At 35.8% G+C, this 21,532-nt stretch overlaps 1 protein-coding gene across 2 annotated transcripts; it reads right to left on the bottom strand.

Annotated features, from left to right (window-relative positions):
• Positions 1 to 1,411: 1,411 nt before the first annotated feature.
• UBXN2B (UBX domain protein 2B) lies at positions 1,412 to 16,056 on the bottom strand. 2 transcript variants are annotated; one of them, XM_026692392.2, is made up of 9 exons: positions 15,734 to 16,056; positions 14,662 to 14,765; positions 14,118 to 14,168; positions 12,613 to 12,769; positions 12,218 to 12,304; positions 10,760 to 10,869; positions 6,393 to 6,530; positions 3,617 to 3,778; positions 1,412 to 3,478 (listed from the first exon to the last, which is right to left on the bottom strand). In XM_026692392.2, the coding sequence occupies exons 1-9, from the start codon at positions 15,869 to 15,871 to the stop codon at positions 3,316 to 3,318; spliced, it is 1,110 nt and encodes a 369-aa protein (XP_026548177.1). In that variant the 5' UTR covers positions 15,872 to 16,056; the 3' UTR covers positions 1,412 to 3,315. The 2 variants fall into 2 exon arrangements, with proteins under 2 accessions (XP_026548177.1, XP_087817894.1); XM_087961768.1 differs by lacking the exon at positions 14,662 to 14,765 and having other exon boundaries at positions 15,734 to 16,049.
• Positions 16,057 to 21,532: the final 5,476 nt, after the last annotated feature.

Below are 21,532 nucleotides of genomic sequence, written 5' to 3'. Positions count from 1 at the left end.
CTGCATTTATCTACCCTTTTTTTTCTCAGGGAGAAATTATCTCAAGTTCAGAGATATTTTCTTTCCACTGAATAGGTATATTATTTTTTATAAAAAGCTTTTCTATTCTTAGAAGAGCTCAAGTCAAGTCACCTCAGTTTTCTCTGCACTACCGTACTATATCTCCTGCAACTTTGTGAGATACACTGAAAGATGATGATTGGCCCAAACATAAGAGACCTCTCAATATAAAAGTAAACAATGGGACTTTATGGGTACTGGCCTCCAAAAAAACTTTCCATCAGTGGTAACACTAGTAAAGAGAGGGAAGCAGGCAAATAGAGGTGGGGGGAATGGGGGCAGCAACTTTAACTTTTATCAAGCATCAGAAGTGCTTCAAGATTGCTAGAAGGAAGGAAAATAAACTGTACCAGTGTAAAAAGGTGCATGTTTATATGAATGCCTGTACTGCAGCATCCTTGCTCAGTGCCATATGCACTTGGGCCAAATTATTCTTTCCCTTCACTGGCTTTGAAAGGAAGAGAAGCAGAAAAAAAGGATTATGCAGAGTGGAATAGGCAGTCTCCTCTACAGAGGAATCCTTTTTGCTCATCGTGGCCTTTTAATCCTTGAATCTTTTTTTAGAATATATACTTTATTTTTTGCAATATATATTTTATTTCTTGCATTCGACAAGATTTTGGTGTGGCCCCAATTATAGAGAAGATGAGAGAAGTCTGGTATGCACATTTCCAGAGAGCAGAATCATTGAACTTTGTCTCTGACAATAAAAGCTCAAGCTGTAATACCCAATGTAGTCTACATTATCTCATATTACACAACAGTGTGATAAATATCTTATATACATTCACATGGACTAAAGGTTGAAACAGCTTCCATGTTGGATAGGTTTACTATTTATTATGGTTATAAACTAGACATGAGATAAAGCAGAGTACCTAAATATAAACCAATCTTTTTCCATTATTGTGAATGGGATCATTTCAAATTTATGATTAACTGATGGACTGAATCAATTCGAGCTTAGCTCAAAATAAAATAACTATAGTCCAGTGAGAATTTGAGGATATCTAATTTACTTCATAATATTTTCCTTGTATCAGCTGTTTCATTAATAGGGAAATGCAATGGCAAAACAGATGTATATAACAATCTTATATTGAAATTGAAAATATATCACATTTTCATATATGAAGCAATGGGCCTTTTTTTAACATTTTCTTCTTGCTTTTCATATTTACTGCAAGTCAGTTGGACAGTTTAAAAATGGCAATTTATTATGAATTGTCCTCAAAATCAGTTGAAAGTTGTAATTGTCTTATGAATTAACTTCTTTGATGCTCAGATTTAAGGCAGGAGCAGAATGAACAATTCTGTTTTTCAAATTAAACATGAAAAATATACAGAAGCATTGTCATTTAAACATGTTCTTTATTAATTACACCATAATGGTAATTTATTTTTAGTTTAATCATGCACATATTATACTTTCAAAATCTTGCTTTCCTTTCAACATTTTTTCACTTTTTAAAATTATGTCTTTGAAAACTAAAGTAGTCTGTACCAATTACAAATCGAGTTGTAGAAATCTGGAGCTAACCCTACTTAAAATTTACACTCAAGCATTATATCCTATACTTAAAGGCAACTTCCCTTCGTGATAGGCTTGGATTTCTGGGCAGAAAATTGAAGACAAAAAATACTATAGAGATGTTCAAATCTATGAATATATTTTCATAAACTTAGCTTAAAAAGGAATAAAAAATATCTTGGCTGAGGAATAAGCTGTATAATTTCAGTAGGCCTTCTGAAAAGCTGCCAATAAAAATCCTTAACAATGGATAACACTTTTATTATTTTAAACAAAACTATGCTGGTCAAATAATTATTGATATAATACTATAAACCATCTATTCACAAGATTCATATATTGTGATTAGAAGATACAAGTGCAATACAGTTAAATACAGTGTGATGTTATTATCACGTCATCTTACACTTCAGACATTTTTATAGTCAAGTGCTTTTGGGGAACAATGGAATTTGTACATACAATCTTGTGTTAATAAATTTTGCTGTGCCTTGTTAAGCAAACATATGTGGGCGCTTTTTTTTTTTAAATAGTTCTTTCTATTCTTTTCCTTATATCAATTGATGCTATACTTTAAAATGCTACATGTGGAATCTTAATCCAGTGTTCTACACCTGTGGATAACATTCCAAGATGATCTGTACATCCTGTGTTGCACATTTTATTCTTTATTATTTACAACAGAGCATAACCAGAAGTTCAAGTGAAATTTGGCACACCACTAAAATCTTTAATTTGGATTTATGAAGTTTGCAAAATCAAAATTTGTTTTTTTTTGGAAAATGGCTTGGAAAAGCAACTAGCCATACAAATTAACCTGGAGTAGAAATGCTTTGTAATATCCAAAGTTCAATGATCATACCTCTGTAATAATTTCCAGTGGCGGAAGCTACATACTCACTGCTATCCAAATCCAGGTGTAAAAGTGATATTGCAAAGTGACTTTATTAATTGGTTCTCAATTACCTATTTAATAGGACACAGCACACTATTTCCCTCTTAAACCAGACTTTAAAAATCATACATATTATTTTATTATATTTATCTCTTTAGTCATAAAAGTTAGAGTTCACATTTGGTAACAGGAAACCAGTTTACAGAATAAAAGTAAAAAAATACTTTGCACCTGTTTTGCAACCTGGCACTTAAAAGTTAATAATAACTGATATTAAAAGGGAATGACAGAGCAAACTAACTCGTAGCACAACACAGAGATTGTGTTAAAATCATGTTAGTTAAGTGAAAGACATCATTCTATGAACAAAATATTTCTAAGTGACAAATGGGACTAAGAAACTAAAGTTCTCAATTGCTGATACAGTGAAAAGTTCTTCTATAGTTCAGGTTTTACAGAAAATGAATCCCATGCTATACACACACAATCCCCCTCACTGTATTCCTATAAATATCAAATGTACATTCGTATGCCTGTTCTGTCTTTTTCTTTCTCTCCTTGTTCCCCCACTTCCATAAAAGTACTTGAATTCACAAAAGTTGAACTAGGAAGAATACAAATTCAACATTTGTTTAACAAATATTTTTGACCTGCAATTTGAATAAATTGTTACTGGAAGACTGAACAGGTTTAAAAGTCAGTTGCTATATTTAACTGGAAAACGAGGGAATTCTTTTGGTCTTTTCTTCATTTATTTGAAGCAACCTTGCAAATCAACATGCAACATTATGTATTCCCAGAACGTATCTTGCACTGATAGGCTTTACATTTATTTTAGCTGTTGTAATATCACGGTATTCAATATATCTGATTCTTGTAATGTCAGGCTTTCATCTGTAAGTTCTTTATGTGGAAATGTAGTCAGAAGAACAAAGTCAGTTGTGGCAAACAAAGGACGAGATTGGACAATAAAATTTCGTATATCCGTAATCCTGTTGGCATGAATAAGGTTTACAATTTAGTTGTTGGATCAGCATGCTACCATACTAACAATGGAAGATTGGAAGGAATTTTGGAGACTGTCTATTCAGTTCCAAGATCTTACAATGCAGGAAACTTATCTTACTTACCTATGTGTTTGATTAAATCTTTGTATTAAACGACTGCCATCGGCTAGACGAATCTGGATCTTCGTTGTTGGTACAGTGGCATCTATTGGAACAGTGGCATCAAGAAAAGGTTTGTTTTCTTCTTCTGGAGATGAAGGTGTGCTAACAATCTCAGGAGTAAGGCTGAAAGAAAATAAAACAAGGTAGCGAAAAGATACAGGACACGATTCTGGAATTCTTTCCAATCTTTTATTAGCATGTTTGATCTTGGTCATGTGATCAGAAGCATATAGTCCTCGCTTTACGACTGGTCACTTACTGCAACAAACATTCAAAGTTATGACACATTCCCAAAGTTATGACAGACACTCCCAAAGGTACGTACAACTTGGTTCTAAAGTTTTGATGGCACCCTCAGTCAAATGACCAAGTTGTTGGAATTTAATTGCCTGTCTACAGTGTCCCTGGGCACATGAGGGTGATATATGAAGTTTTTACTGAATATGGTGTTTACTTCCAGATTCTGATAAAAATGCTCTATAGTGCACAATGGGTTTACTAAACAACTGCGGAGTTCACTTAATGATCACTGAAGATAAAAGGTCTTAAGGTCATGTGATGACCTACTTTATGTTCATCACAATTTATGACCATATCTGGCAGGCTCCATTATGACTGTAAGTCGACGGCTACCTGCATAGTGTTCAAGAATGAAACAGCCAGCAGCATTCCAAACATCTTATTTTCAAAGTTAATTTTTCTTTAGCTGACCTTTCCCGATATTAAACTTTGTGTCTTTCTGCTTAGTTTCAGACAGACAAAGCCCTATGTCCCCTTTCAAAGCCATTCTGCTGGCTTGAAAAGAATAAAAAGATATATGTAATAACTGAAAGGCAGCTAAAAGAGTAATTGAACATTTATCTGGAAGAGGTTAAGCAATGGCTCTTAGTTGCAAATAAAAACTTTTGCTGTAATAAATGCATTTTAAGTAATTTCCTTCAATTTAAATATCACATATATTTTAACAAAGCTAATTATATAGTCCAGACATAGGTAATCTGATACTCATCAGTTGCTTTGCATTAAAGCTTTTTCCGAATTACCACAATCATTTTTTTCTGATAATTTTGAAATCAAGAAAATTTGGAGGGCACTACGTTGCTTATTCCTTGTAGTAAACTATTGAAATATTATGAATAAAAATTTGTACTCTTGCATACTTAATTTAAAGAACATGACTTTTGCAGGAATAAAAATATTTTGCAGATTGCAAACACAGTCTTTGCAGTTTTACTCTTCTGGGAAAAACCCTTGAGTAGAATTGCCTTGATTGAATATTTAGTTCTCATCTGTTTGTTTATAAACACTCAACTAATTGGTTTGACGTGTCTTGAAATTCTAATAAAATATATGTAAAAAATTTGATCATTTCATGGCACTAACAATTTAAGGAACTATACTTAGCTGCTATTTTTATTTTAACTTTGAGATAAGTTCTTGATATTATTTGTTCCATATTTAATAATTTAAGTAGACATTAACATTGAGCCTAGAAACTGGAAGACTGCCTTAGCATGAAGTAGCTTGGGCCATTTACTATCTCCCAGCCTTATGTAACACACAATGGCAAACCACTTCCAAAAAAATCTTGCCAAGAAAACTGCAGTGAATTGTCCAGGCAAACATTGGGTGTGAAGACTCATTTGAAGGCATGAGAAAAAAAATGCAAAAAGCAACATTCTTCCCCAATACAGTACCTTTAAATGTATCAGTGATGCAACTCCTAGAAATCCCAGACCACAATACTCTAAACTCCTTTGCAATAGTGGCAAATATCTGTAACTTGGGTGTAGGATGAGGGTTTGTTCTCTGAGCTTGTGGGTTGATTTACAAAAGTTTCATTACCAGGCTAAGTAACATCTTCAGTAGAGTTTAGGGGATATCAGTGTTTTTCTGTTTATAAGGACTTCAGGTGTGGGTGTGTCAAGGGTCTTGTGAGTCATCAATGAGTCTTGTGATGGGTCTTGTGATAAGGAGATTACATCAGGTCAGCGTCATTGGGAAGTAAAATGCTGGTGGGAGGATTGAAATGAATTCTTTATTGTCATTGTATGTATATGCACAGTATACATACAACAAAATTCACATAACTCCCAGACACCAGACTCAACATGCACACACACATGACAATCCCCAAACACCTCCCCACCTGCCAAAATTCCACGCCTCCTAAAAACACACAAGCATCCACACAACAGATCAAGTAATACTGTCCAACAGCTCACTGATGGTGGTCCTTAAATTCATTATTAAGTGCAATTATAGCTCTGGGATAAAAACTATTCAGAAAACGTGTGGTACGAATTTTAATTGTTCTGTAACTTCTGCCAGAAGGCAACAGTTCATAAAGATTGTAAGCAGGCTGGGTTGCATACCTTGGTTGAGGGTCGGTGCTGTTTCTAGTTGGCTGTGTGGTTGATTTTTTTTCTGAGGGATTCATAGGCTGGTTGTAGGTCAGTGTGTCTGTTGGTGAAATTGCTTATGGAGCCAGGCTTTGATGAACTACAAGCATGGTAGGTGATAGTATGGCTGATGATTTTTGTGTTGCTCCAATTGAACTGGTGCTGTTTGGTGTTGGTGTAGGTAGAGATTAATGATTTGGGATTGTGGTGTTTGACTGCCAGCCGGTGTTCTTGGATTCTGGTTTTAATTGAGATTATGTTGTCTCATGTTCCCCTACTTTCAATTGTAATTAATAACAGTTCAGTATGATTTCTTTTTAAATGAAGAAACTAACCTTCCAAGTTTCTGACCTTCTCCACTGAAAGCTTTGAACTTCAGTCTCGGTCTTATATATTCCTGCTCTTGATGATCTTCCATATCTAAATTAACTTGACCTCCATGCACTAGTCGTTGAAGTTCAGCAGGAATCTCTCTTAACAGCAGAAAAAAGAACAACAATAGTTTATTTTATGAGGAAATCTATAAACTAAGCCGAACAGTAAAATGTTAAAAGTGATTTGGCTTTTTCCCAACCGCGTCTTTAATATTATATCAACAAATGCTACTCAACAGATAGACAGTTCTCTATAGCCTTGCATGTATTTAAGGTGATCATATTTTTTTGCAAAAAATAAAGGACGAACCTGACAAACAGGCAAATCTGAAAGAGGCTGTTAAAGAATAACCAAGAAAATCTTTATAAAACATGTATTCTAATAAAATTATATAAAATCAAACCATTTATTTATTTATTTATATTTATATATTTATATATATATATATTTATATATATATTTATATATATATATATATATATAAATTTATTTTAAAAAGACAATCCCATTTCCATATTTTTCACATAAATGTTAAAGGCTGTGCATTAATGGGTATCATTAGTACAGTAAAAATTAAATGACCAAAATAAAGGACGAAAGTTGAATTTTTGACAAATAAATAAGTCTAAAGGACAGATTTCTGAAATAAAGGACTATCCTTTATTATACTGCAGTATGGTCACTGAATATATATTCTGTAGAATAGAGCAAACTGTTTCTTATTTATTAATTTATATGGCTGCCCACTTGGCATGTGACTCATAATGGTATACACAATTAATGTCTGGAGGAAGATCAAGATCTTTAGTCTTTTGAAAGGTAGACAGGGTCAGCAGTATTCGGATCATGAAGGAAATGCTCTTGGTTCTGCCAAATGACACTGCTTGAGTGACAATACAGAGAGGATGCCAACGCTGTCAGACTTACTGGATAGGAAGCATAATTAGAGACAGGCAATCCTGCAAATAGCCAGTTTCTGTGCCATGAAAAGCTTTATCGCTCACAAACAGCATCTTTAAGCTTACTGGGCAACTAGTGCATGGTTACATGTATATTAATGTATACCTATAAGTACTCTCACTACTGCATGTTAGACCCCTGTTGCTTTCAAGTGGCCTTCAAGAGCAGCTCCAAGTAAAACATATTGCAGTGATCCAGTGAAATGTGCCAAGGCTGTGTCAGCATAAGTATGGTTTTCTGATCCAGAAAATGGCGTAATTAATACACAAGACGGGTTTGTGAAAAGGCCCTCGAAGGCATAACTGCTATCTGTTCTTTGAGCATAAGCAATGAATCTAGAAAGATTCCAAGATTTGCCATGGGCAGATGAACCCAAAATCTACAGCCCTTGTTATTACAATAGTTGATTCTAAGCCTATTCTTCCTGGTCCAGAAGCCCACAGCATCCAGGCACCAAGATAAAATCTCAGCATCCATGATGGATTGAGATATATAACTGGTTATCTTCAGCATGCTTATGGATGACTTGTACTATCCTCACTCAATGGGCTCATTCAGATGTTAAAAGAGTACTTATGAGGCACTCTGAACAATTAGAGCAGACAGCTGATAATCTACTTCTCTGAGGTCCTGATAATACATGAAGAGAGATTATGGTTGCCCAGTGTAGTGGATTCTGCAGAAACCATAGGAAACAGACTAGCACTCAACTTGGCCTTCAGCCCATTCCCACACGCCAAGGGTTACCTTGGTCCTTCAACACATTGGTCCAATTGTACCCAGGTTGGTACCACCACTAATGTGCAGTCAGATGCCACTGCTGCTGTTACATAAACTCTAACCACTGAGAAAGCACTTACCATCACCAGCATCCAACATCTCATTGCCTAGCAGCCTCTCCAGACAAGCACATAATACAATTCAACAGCTGATTAGCAGCTCTGCTGCTGCGGCCAAGCAATTGGTCTCCCTATCGAGTTAGTCACCTCCATTTCCAGTGTCATCTATGGCTTCCATACTGACTTTAATTACTATCACAATATTCTAGGAGTCTACTTCCCACAAGGCTGCTTCTTGCCAATTGTTCTGGAGCTCCAATTGTTCATGTTTCCACCACTACTACTACCAACATCCTTAATATCCAGCAACGGCTTCAATGGCATCAAACGTCTCTCCTCTTTCTTCTTTTACTACCACCACCTTTGCCTGTCATTAAATGCAATGTATACCTACCTAAACTTTGCTACCCACCAGAAATTACTATCTTGGCTCAGCATCATTACAAAAAACTATTAATAAGTCTTAGAAACACCAAAGGAAAAGCTGATTTCTACAAATGACAAGTAGATTAAAGTAAAATTATCAATACGACGCTTTCAAAATGCATGAAGTTAGACCGTAAGATAGGTGATCACATTGTCTGGAATTGTTTCTAATCTCTTTAACAATGAGACCCATAGGAAATACCTTTTTTCTTCTCTATTGTGTTGTATCCCTATAATTCTAATCTTCCAACATGCTGTGTCTAATAATCTATCATGCGGTTTTCTCCATAGATAGGTGGACATATGTTGCCTCTGTATGGGTGTATGTTTATGTGTCTGTGCGTGCACATGTGCATCTGGAATATGTGTTTACACTCCCTCCATTCATTGTTTCTGTATGTTTATTGACGTGTGTACATTTTCTTTCTGAGATATATCAGGGTGTCTTTAAACGTGTTGAATTTTTGTTTAAGTAAGCTCCTATTCTTGTTTTATGTTATATGTGTTTGTGTACCTGGGTCTAGGTGCACTGAGAAGGACAGGATAGGGTGCCTATGGAAACCTGGTAGGGCAGGACTTCTGGAATTCTTTCTATCCCTTCATAGCAGTTCTGTCCTGCGGGGTTAAGAAGAAACCACTGCAGCATTCCAAGCTGCTCTCCTGTATGTATTTTTTTTCTGGAATGTTTTCTTCTTCAATTCTTTGCTAGATCCAGCCTATTTTAGAATTCGGTCTTTCTGTGGTTTGCTTATCTCACCACACTCAATATATTCTCTGACAAAGGTTTTACATAATTTATTTACATAATTTATTTCCAATATGCCATTAAATTGGAAAGAACATCAAAAGATCTGGAGGATTTGAGAGAGCAGTCTTTTCTGATATGATGTCTTTCACTTGTGTCAGCAGATATGCTTAATTACAACTCCTGTATTTCATGCTGAACATAGATTGGAGTTTAATGTGCTATTCTAGATCTAACTGCTCTTTGAAACAAAAAACATATTTTTGAAATATTTGTAATAAGTACTCTATCAAGATATTTTCGTAAATCAAACAAACATGAATCGCACAGGTCAAATATAGGAAACATAATTCTTTAGTAATTATCATCTGTTTATTTGCTTTGGAAATCAAAGAAGTACTAATTGCTTGCAAATAACTTTTTCTTTCTTACATATTTATGATTTCCCTGATCTTAAATGTTTATCCATCTCTTTGAACCTTCATATTAATTAGAACAGCCCACTTGACATTACTGGATTGGTGCTCCAAAAATGAAATCCCTTTCCCCACAGAAACTCTGTAAAAAATTTGTTTGATTCTCTTAAGAATAGAGATAATCAATTAATTAAGATTGTAGTGCTACTTTTGTATTTAATTTTTTTAGGTAGGTAAGCAGAAGGTTTTTATAAAAGACATGTTTCAAATCAAGCTTTTTTGACATCTATTGCGTTTATCTTAGCTTTTTGTTTTTTACTTAGTCAAGCTTCTTTTTGCAAAGGGCAAATTCTTGCTGTATCTCGAAGCTCTCTTAAATATTTCTCCAGTTATCCTAAAGCATGTGGCAAAAATATCTTGATGTAGTGCTTAAGATGCTGAACTGGAAACAGAGAAACTGTAAGTTATAGTTCACTCTTAAGCATGAGAACAGGATAGAGGACTTTAGGCTGTCACTTTCTCTCAGTCCAATTGATCACACAGGGTGGTTGTGGGGAAAATAGAATCACAAACACTATATGTACCCCTTCAATGTTCAAAAATAGACAATGACTATGAATTAATTTAATTTAAATGGGACTTTATGGTAGTTTTCGACATTGTCCTCCCAACTTCATTTAACACATTTGGATTGTTTTGGGGGGAAATACTTTTGATTCAGCAAAAGTAATTCTTTACATTTTACTCTCAGAATTTCATCTGACTTTCTTGTGACAGAGCATGTACTGAATCTCAGTTTCATTGGCAAATCTAGCATTTTTTCTATCCTGAAGAATAAAAAGCATGATCTCCTACTCAATGAATAGAAACTCTACAAAAATATCAAGGCAATGAAAATGTATACCAACGTATCATTGTACTCACTAATATTATAAACCTACCCTCTTTTAACAGATTCAAGAAACTGAGCATTCACTGGATCTGTGTAGGATCTCAGCTCTCCATCATCTAAGCTGAAGCCATTCCTCCACAATTTAAGCAAGATCTCAACCTATTGATAAATCATAATAATGATTTATAAAATATGATTTTTGAAGACATAGATTGTTTTTACCAATACATATTGGTCTGTTTTTCAGTATTATAGCACTTAATTTAAAATGATATCTGAATCCTTTAAAACTGTACAATAGTTTCAATTCAGAATCTTTCTAAATATTGGGAAACAAATAGCTGGAAATGCAGAAGTTGCAATATACAGAAATGCAGAAGTTGCAGCTTGCCAAACTAGAGCACATATTTATAGTAAAATGTGCTCCCTTACGATGTTAGCCACCCTTCTGCTTTTTAATGCATCATCTATTTCCTAACTAGATAGCTCTGGATAGATTTTTAGTGTACGTCTTATCCAATTGGAAAAAGTACTAGTTTGACAAGCTACTGTCCGTCCTACAATACTAGGAACAATAGCTTCTACTTTGTTCTGCACAAGAGATTCTTTTAATGTAGGAAGACTACAGGGGACTCATGGCCCACTGTCCTCTGCGATGAATCATGCCACTCCCTTCTGCTAGTCCTAGCATTTAACTTAACTAGGTCTACCTGGACAGGTGGGAGACTGAATCCAACCTTAGTGCACTATAACATTTATATATGAATTCATGCTATATTTAGGGACCATTAATTAGTGCTGAAGAGCCTAGAGCAGAACTTGCTAATACAGCACAGCAGGCCTCTGTATTGCCATAGCTATTCTTCAGGCACACATTAAATGTAAGTATAACCATAAAGTATTTCTTCCTTGTTGTAGGAAATCAAATCAGTAAAATATAAATAAGCTATTCAATATTTTAAAAGGTTATCTACCTAATTTATCTAAATTCAAGACAATGAGTCTTCACACTACGTTTTATTTTATGGAATATAAAATAAAATATTATCAGTGTTAAAACACCACTTTCCCAGCACTATTCATTCAGAAAACCATATTCTCAATTCAGCCAAAGGCATCCAGAAAAGGAACTACCTGTCCCATGGCAAACAAAGGAAACTTGATCTTCTGATCTTCTTGATCAGGCAGAGAGAGATGGGGAGAATAAACATCTTAAGTATCAACCTAGAACCAAGATTCTAACTAAAACATGTAGTCAGGTACACTTATTTAGAAGAATACATTTTTCTATGCTTTCTTTTTATGAGTATCACATTCATTTTAAAGTCTTCACTTCTCTAATACAGAACACAGAAGCACAAATACATTTAACAAAATTAGAAACGTATCTAGTAATCACAGAGTTTATGTTTTTGTATGTATGTGCAACTTAAAGTAAAGTCTATTTTGGAAGAATCATATTGCTTCTCTTTTAATAGAGAATTTTATTTACCATACTTTTACTTACATCTTGCCCATACTGATTTTCTCCATATATATATTCAGAATGCTTCCGAGCAGAGTCTCCCAATCTGTATCCACCTCCAGAAAATGACTGATAAAATATTTAAAATAGAGATCTGTGTTATAGTTAAACTACTTACTTTAACATCAACTTATATACAATTTATGAATGAGTTCTTCATTATTATTAACTAATATATATGCCGTTATTTATTCCTTTTAAAGTTTAAAGAAACATTAAAAGCAGAGATAATTTCTTCAGTAACTTTACCACCATTCTTGTTCTTAGAAATATTTACCAAAATTCCTAGCTTTTCAAGTACAATTTAAGATGAATCAAATCTCAACATGATCATTTTTGCATTAAAATAAATGTTCTAGAAAACTATATATACTCACTTTAGCCTTGTGGCCGTCTCCTGAAGCTCTTGATACTTCATCTAAAGGAACTGCCCCATGTTCTCTTGCTTCTTTGAAAAGTTCATCAACTATTTTACTGGAGGACATATTGTCAGATGACTCAACAATTCTGTATTCTGTATCACCTGAGTAAAATCTTTTTTTAAAAAAAAGAACAATAGTATTAGTCAAAACTTTTAAATAGAAAGTCAGCTTTCCAACAAAACTGGATTAAGATATTGAAGTAGTTAAAATACTTAAAATCAAGGGATTTTGCAATCAAAGATCCTAAAAATACTCTACTTCTATGAGCTCCTAGTTCTCTCATTCTCCATAATATAATAGCTACAATATCGGCAAAAAGAAGCCTTGCCCACAGCAGTTTCTCACTGTCTCATTCTACAGCATTCCTGCTAGGCTCCCAAAGCTTCGAGAATTAGGAGAAGATAGGCTAAAGCTGAATACATTTTTTAAAATTCAGGGCCATGACTATATTTCATATACATTATTTTAACTGGAAAAAGAACCCACTGGCAAAATGGTGGTGAGAGAGGAATTGTACTGAGATGTATTTATTCTAGTTGAGATATAAATTTTATATTAAAGATATACAGTGAAAGAATGAAGATTCGACAATCCTATCATATTTCTCACTAGCAAAGAAAGCTATAGAACTATGTAATGCTTTTGATTCTAAGGCAAAAAAAATGCTTCAAAGTTGGCTGGGATGCACACATAACATCTGCAACTCTTTAAACCAAGCACAACTTTTTCAGGTATCATATGGTAGTTGTAGAGCACAGTTGCACAATCTGGGAAAATTGCTACAGCAACAGCAATAGCACTTAGACTTATATACCACTTCATAATGCTTTACAACCTTCTCTAAACAGTTTACAGAGTCAGCATATTGCCCCCAACAATCTGGGTCCTAATTTTACCAGCCTTGGAAGGATGGAAGGCTGAGTCACCCTTGAGCTGCTCAGAATTGAACTCCTGGAAGTGAGCAGCAAGTTAGCCTGCAATACTGCATTCTAACTACTATGCCACCTATTCTCACAGACCACCTGGAAGGACTTTAAGATATTCCAGACAAGAGGAATATCACTGTCCTCTCTGAAAGCATCCCATTTGCTTTCAAATTTGAAGCCCTAAAAATAAAAAAATGCATTCCATTCTCATAGAACATATTAAGGCAATGTTAAGAAATGAAGAGAAATAAACCACGTAATTACTATTACAGAGCCAGTTTGGTGTAATGATTATGGCATGAGGCTAGAAACCCAGATATTGTGACTTCTAATCCAGTTTAGGCATAAAGCCAGCTTTGGGTCAGTCATTCTTTCTCACCCCAACCCACCTCACAGGGTTATTGTTGTGGGAAGAATAGGAGGAGGAAGGAGTATTAGATATGTTCACCACCTTTTTATAAAAATAATAAAGGTGAGATATAAATAAATGAAAATAAATAAACATAATAGATCAAATGTTTTATTTTATAGTACCTTTGGTTATCCATGTCATCACTCATACTTCTTTCTGGTTTTCTCAAATTTCTAGAAGAAACAAGAAAATTTATTCATAATGTTATTTGTTTAATGGTACCATCAATCTCTTATTCCATTGTATTACAAAACTCCTCTCAACCCTTGCACTTTTCTAACTGCTGTCTAAAATTATAAATTAGTTAGTAAATTAAATTTAAATTTAAATATAAATTATATACTACTATGATAGTATAATCATAGTAGTCGATTAATTTCAGCAGAGTTAAGGTGAAAGTTTTATGGCAGTCAAATGATTTCCTAAATGAAACACAATTAATGTTCACTTAAAAATAAGTTGTCCCATGTTTAATAGAATTTATTCTCATATAAAGAAGCACAATTTATATCCACAATAGTAAATATACTTCAATATCAAGAAATATTATTCATTTAAATGCTTGCTCAATATTAATATTTTGTACATATATATGTTTATAGGAACTATCACAATCATTTCGAACTATTCTATCTCCCAACAGCTATAAAGAACATTTGTTGGTACCTTTGCACTGGTAATCGGGGGTGACTGGCTACTCTAGTTGCTGGTTTGCCTGGATGAGGTGATTGTCTTTTAATTTCATCTTCATATAATCCAGCCAGTGCCAGCTGCACAGAATATATGGATTAATAAGTGTCTATTGATCCAAGAAATGAAGTAATATGAGCTATTTTCAAATGCAGGGCTGGGGGCAAGGAACAGTATAGATAAATAGTCATGCACTGACAGTTATTTTTTTATTAAAATCTCATGATTGAAGAGCAGTATTTGCCAAATGAATACTTCTTAATATGGATGTTGTTACATATTGCTTTACTACTAGTCAAAAATGGAAAAGTACAATTAAAAGCATGAATAGAACAACCTCACAGTAGGTAGCTGTTGACTTTCTAGAACTTTGCTGAACTACAAGTTTTCTGGTTCTTCAACACATTGCTGGGAATTGACTTAGAAAAATGTGATTTGGAAAATCAAAAGTTTCAATGTCTGGAGTGAGTAAAACTTGGTACTATAGCTAAGATTATCCTAAGATCAACATAGGGTATATGCTATAGCTAATATAAGAAGAGAAAACTGATTACATTGATGCTACGATTTAAAATTATGGAATTCAATTTCACCAACATTAAAACACATACATACATTTCTCTAATATTTTGGCACATCTCCCTTCTGCAAAATGTATATGGAAGATTTTAAGTATGTGGGAGAAATAAAGCCCCATATGTACAATGTGTACATGTATTAGGCTGGTGCTATTACTATTGCTGCTCAGATGATGAATCCTTCTTACTCTTTCAAAGCAAAATCTTCTGGCAAAAAGTAGGAAAATCTATTGGAAGACACAATGGTCCCCAGATCCATTAAACAAATCCAAAGACATCTACTCAAAGAGGTAGCTCTCAATTTATTCTCTCCCCTAAGGATTACTCCACTTTCCCTTGATTAGGATATCGCCGCTTCTTCACTTTCTAAAGCGGAGCAAGTGTCACGGGGAAGGGGAGACGATACGGCCAAGCCTCTGCTTATAGGGTCCCGACCTTCAGCATCTCTCCCCTCTTCCCCAGTCCTCTACCTGCAGATCCCGAACGGTGGGAGGCCGTCCGCTTGAACAGGATCCTTTCTGCCGCCCAACGCCTCTCGGCCCGCCTGTTGCTCCTGCTTCCTCCGGCTCATCCTGCCGTTTCCCGTCCGTTATCCCGTCGTCCGCCATCTTCGGCAGGAAAGGAGCGGCTCTTGGGAGCCCGAACTACAGAGATACTCGAGGAGATGGGCGGAATCCTTGAGGAATTCTTCCGGCAGCAAGGGTTGCCGTGGCAACGAGGTCTTAAAGGAGGACCACTTCTCACGCCCGGCCTGCAAACCTAGCTCTTCCACGCTTCTGCGTGGCTTGCGCCTGCGCACGTTATGTAGGTTACTCTTTCTCTGAGTCCATCAGGTGGCGGGGCGGAGCGGGGCGGGCGGGCGCCGGTCAAGTGTAAAGCTTCCTTCTAGTTAAACAAACGGTTATTTCTCCGCGTAAATCTGGAATAGTTCGGTTCCATGATGATACATGCTAGGTTCTTTTAATACACCCTCCCAGTAAAAACAATCTTTATTTTGCCGCAATGAAGAGCAGTTAAAACGGCAATAGTGTACACCCTCGATCGAGGAGAAAAAACGTCATTATTTCGATTATTGTGCTGCTCCGTGGATCACTGAATATATGGCCATGGAACTAACTTGTATTCATTCAACTAAGCAATCACTCATTCATAAATGGTGTATGTAGATAGTACGAGTGGGGACATATACATGAGGGGGTGGGAATGTAAGTCAGAACCCCAACGTACTTCCTTTTTCTCTTTTTCACTGCTCTACTGCCATATATTCAAAGCTACATCAAAAAGATTGGCTTTCAGGTGTTGGAAGAATTATCCTTCTGGGTTCAGTTCCAAGTGGGAAAAAAGACACTGGAAACATGGAGGCTATTTGGAAAGATGGTTTAATGGTGGACAAGACAACATGGCTTGGAGCTCCAAAGAAGGATGACCACATGCTCCAAGGTGAAGGAAAAGATCAAGAAGGGCTGATATGCTGAGAGTGCCTGGGTTTTATAAACTTTGTTGGGATTTGAATTGGAGCTTCTATTCTGATTGGTTGTCAGACTCCCATGGGGCCATGCATGCATAAAAAGTATATTACGGCTTGTTGCAATATGTATAAATGCAAGATAAAGGAAATTTAGAGAAATAGACACCTTGCTCCTATCTAAATAGGTGAGCATGGAGGAAGCTGATAAGGGACTGATAAGATTGGGTAGGGCTGTGTATACATCATAATTTTATCTGCTGCACAGGACCATTTCTGCTGTCTTAGTAATTCTCTGCCAATCATCTAAACAGCTTGGATGCAATTCAACACTTCTCATATTGCCAGTAATCCTGCCTGGGAATGTTGCTATTAAAGGCAGCAGAGTGCAGGGATGGAAAAGGACAATGGACTGCATGCAATGATTCATAAGGCTATGAGTATGCTTGGTGATCAGTTTATAATACAATGGAATAATAGAGTTCGAAGGGATCTTGGAGGTCTTCCAGTCCAACCCCCTGGTTAGGCAGGAAACCAGACACCACTTCAGACAAATGGTTATCCAATCTCTTATTAAAAACTTCCAGTGTTGGAGCATTCACAACTTCTGGAGGCAAGTTGTTCCACTGATTGATTGTTCTAACTGTCAGGAAATATCTCCTTAGTTCTAAGTTGCTTCTCTCCTTGGTTAGTTTCCATCCATTGCTTCTTGTCATATCCTCAGGTGCTTTGGAGAATAGGAGAATGCTTCTTTGTGGCAGCCCCTGAGATATTGGAACACTGCTATCATGTCACCCCTGGTCTTTCTTTTCATCAAACTAAGTAGACATATCCAATTCCAGCAACCGTTCTTAATATGTTTTAACCTCCATTTCCCTAATATCTTTGTTGCTGTTCTCTGCACTCTTTCAAGAGTCTAATAAAAGTTTCTAATAAAAGAATTTCAGGAAGGAACATGTTGAGTTTGACATCAGTTAGCACTCCATTATATCCTATGTGGACTTGGTGTGTCTAATTAGAGGTCTGATTGGTCTTTTTGTATTCTTAAGAAATAAAGCTCATAAAAATGGTTCCCTCCCAAGGGGGATGGTGGTGGGGAGCAGCAATTTCTAAAAGTTCTGGAACACTGAGAAGAATGGGAGGGTGAACTAGGGCAATTCCTGATTTTACATCTGCAGTTTCTCCCATTAAGTGGATGTGGCAGTAATATTATCCAAATGTAAAAAAATCATGGTTGTGAGTTAGAGGTTACCAGTCGGGAATATCTCACATAAGCTTCATATTGTCTTCAGGGGTAATGTTGCTATCATAAATTTTCTGTTTGTGTTTTCTTAACATGCTGCTCCATTCTGGTTTCCTTTCTTCAGACATTTTGTTTCCATTGTATATTAATCAGTTACAACCCTTTCATTTTGGAGTAACTGTATGGTGGAGTGGCTTTGTACAGGCTTCTAAAATCCTTTATCTGTTGAAAACAAGTGGTTGTACTTGTATTACATACTTTCCCATGGTTAAAACTAATATATTTAATTAACCTGCTTTTAAGTGTTGGAAGAAATATCCTTCTGGGTTCAGTTCCAAGTGGGGAAAAAGACACTGGAAACATGGAGGCTGTTTGGAAGGTTTGATATCAGGACCACATGGCATGGAGCTCCAGAGTGAAAAGGAAGGATGATCACATGCTTCAATGTGAAGGAAGAGATCAAGAAAAAAGGGCTGAGGTGCTGAGAGTGCCTGGGTTTTATACCCTCTATTGGGATTTGAATTGGAGCTTGTATTCTAATTGGTTGTCAGACCCCTCATGGGACCATGCAGGGGCAACTTGTAGGCTGTCCTGAGTTCCAGGCTTGGTTGAGCCTTGCTGGATGACCATGCCCTTAAAAGGGCTTTTGGCAATTGCCACAGCCCTACCTGGAGATTTTTGTTATGCAAAGTATTCTGGCCCAGGCCTTAATGGCCCACCCATTAACAAAGGTGGGGGTGAGTTTCTGCTTCTGAGGTGAGTTTCTGCTTCTGAGTTTCTACTCTTTTTAGAGAAAATATTCTGCCTTTTTAATATTTCCTAGGCTATTTCAATTTTCTAGGAGAGGGGTGGTGCTAACTTCCTACATAAGGATGCTTTGACATCCTGAACATAAATCAATCATGTTTATTGAAGTTGTACAACATACTAGTCTAAAACATAGCATTTGCTAGTTTGTGGCTTAATGTGACATGCAAACACAGCCAATACTTTATTGGAAATAAGTAAGTATCTAGGTAAGTATCTAGGTGCATCTCTTTCCTTCTCAAACCAAAATTTCCATTGTTACATTCATTAACTTTATTAAATACCTTGTTTTGAGAAGAGGGAAAACAAAACTTTCAAAAACACAGAAACACATTTTCAGTTCTGTGTGAAACCCCTCCAGAGGGAGACAAAGGATTATAATTGTCATTTACAATCAACAACATAATATTTTCCCTCAACTACTCTGGATGGATTCTAATAGAATATTGTAGAAAAATAGAAATACTGCACTGCAAACTGCACTGACTATTGTACTAGAATAGCAAATGTTTCCTGTAGAGAAAAACTCATTGAACTCTAAATTTATGAAAGTTTTAATTCAATGTGTTAATCTTTAAAGTGTCTCTGAAGTGCCAGTTTGAGTAATTCAGCAATTCTCTATACAAGGATATATAAAAATAAAGACTCACTGTTGCTGGAAGAATAGTTGTTTGATTCCAATATATAATTATAACACATTTTTATTCAGTGAGAATAACATTTAACAGAAGACTTACATTTAAAAAACTGTTTAATACAGAATTTTTCCCTAGGTGGTGCTAAAAGTACACTTGATTTAGTTGTCTATAATTTTTCTTTTGACAAGTTTTCCCATGCCTCTTGAAAGTTAAGAAATTGTATATATTTATAGCAAATCAGTGTTTTGTATGCTGAACAGTCAAGAATGTCATGTCAGTTTTGAGGAGCAATTTTTACTGAAAATTTATTCTTTTTGATAGCTCTGCAAGGGATGTTAGAATTTCTTGAAAGTTTAATCTTGAGTGTTCCACCTATAAATTTTGCAATCGGTAACAGAATGTCTAATCTGTATAGTATAATGTGCAGTTTCTTCATATAGTAGCACAATGGTGGCAAGTTTTTCATGTTCTAGAATAAATGGTTATTTTATTTATACCCCAAATCTCTTTTTTACTTCGCATGTTTTAACCTTTGTCACCAAAGTACATTGTTTATGATCTTATAAATCAGCATGGGAGCTTAGAGGATGTTGTGGGACAATATTTTGGTCAAACTACAACATTAACATTAACTACAAAGATTAATAGAATTGGAAGGGACCTTGTAGGTCTTCTAGTCCAACCCCCCCACCCAAGCAGGAGACCCTACACCATTTCTGACATATGGCAGTCCAGTCTCTTCTTGAAAAGCTTCCAGTGATGAAGCTTTCACAACCTCTGAAAGCAAGTTGTTCCATTGCTTGATTGTTCCCACTGTCAGAAAATTTTTCCTTACTTCCAGGTTGAATTTTTCCTTGATCAGTTTCCATCCATTATTCCTTGTCTGGCCTTCAGGTACTTTGGAAAATAGCTTGACCCCCTCTTTTCTATGTCAGCCCCTGAAATATAAAACTGCACTATCTGTTCCAATTTTTTTTGCATGGACTGTTTGAAAACTCTAGGAGTTATTTACAATTTTGAAAGTTGTACACTAGACTAGCACTGTGACAGTGGTGGGATTCAAATTGTTTTACTACCAGTTCTGTGGTTGTGGCTTGGTGGGCGTGGCAGGGGAAGGATACTGTAAAATCTCCAGTCAGAGGTGGTATTTGCTGGTTCTCCAAACTACTCAAAATTTCCACTACCGGTTCTCCAGAACTGGTCAGAACCTGCTGAATACCACCTCTACACTGTGATATTTTGCCCAAGGACAGGATCTAATTTTATCCACTTTGCCACCATTTCCAGTTTCCAATTTAAGATTTGCTAATGATGTTTTCTCCCCCCAAAAGTAAAATCTTCGTCTTTGAAGGTAACACTGGCCAGTTATGATAACTGCAATATTGACTGATGTATGGTCTGCGTTAGCTTCACAATTAATATATTTTGATATTTTTTCCCTAGTGCTAGGATTGAACTGTGTTTGTAAAATTACCTTGTAATAAAAGGCAATAGACTTAAAACGTAGTTAATTAGGGTTGTAATTTTATTTGTTCTGGAACAGTAGTGACTTACACATTACAAAATGCAGGTGTAAAGCTAGATGAATATACTCTGGCCAAAGTCCAGAAACAGTGCACTGCCTGTTCTTTCCACATAGCCATTTCCTTTTAGTATTCAGGGATTCCTTCTTAATTCACCATTTCCAGAACCAAGCCAGACTGAATCTGTGATCCAGACATATTTCCCAGGAATTCCTTTCTCTTCTTTCAAGATATACAGCCTTAAATAGTTTATCTTGGCAATTTCTTTTCAACATGATACTGCTCAACAATTTCTGTGCCCATCACCTTATTCAGTGAATATTGTATCTAGGTATCTAACTAATCATGCCCCTTATTCAGGAATTGACTTAGTGGCAGACTCTCAGATATGGCTTGGTGTGATGCTACAGTAGAGAAACCTTATAGCAGAGGTCTCCAAACTTGGCAACTTTAAGACTTGTGGACTTCAACTGCCAGAATTCTCCAGTCAGCATAGAAGGTGGAGTTCTGATGTTAAACATGGACATTGTGTAATGATCAGGTAAAACACTTTTCAAGAATAAGCCTTGAGTGTTACCTGGGAAGTTCATGTG

Source organism: Notechis scutatus, chromosome 3 (assembly GCF_049901735.1).
Source record: "Notechis scutatus isolate UNSWTSFEM ecotype Mainland chromosome 3, rNotScu1.2, whole genome shotgun sequence".
Classification (NCBI taxonomy): Eukaryota; Metazoa; Chordata; class Lepidosauria; order Squamata; family Elapidae; genus Notechis; species Notechis scutatus.
The sequence above is the reverse complement of the archived record's forward strand: the minus strand, read 5'-3'. Positions and strand labels throughout refer to the sequence as shown.

Bases quoted from the DNA above. Each gene is read 5' to 3' on its own strand.
- UBXN2B (XM_026692392.2), bottom strand. From the start codon at position 15,871: ATGGCGGACGACGGGATAACGGACGGGAAACGGCAGGATGAGCCGGAG. The intron at 12,305-12,612 runs GTGAGTATATAT...ATATTTTATCAG, and splicing joins GAGACGGCCACAAGGCTAAA to TCATTTTCTGGAGGTGGATA. The intron at 10,870-12,217 runs GTAAGTAAAAGT...ATTTATCAATAG, and splicing joins AAAATCAGTATGGGCAAGAT to GTTGAGATCTTGCTTAAATT.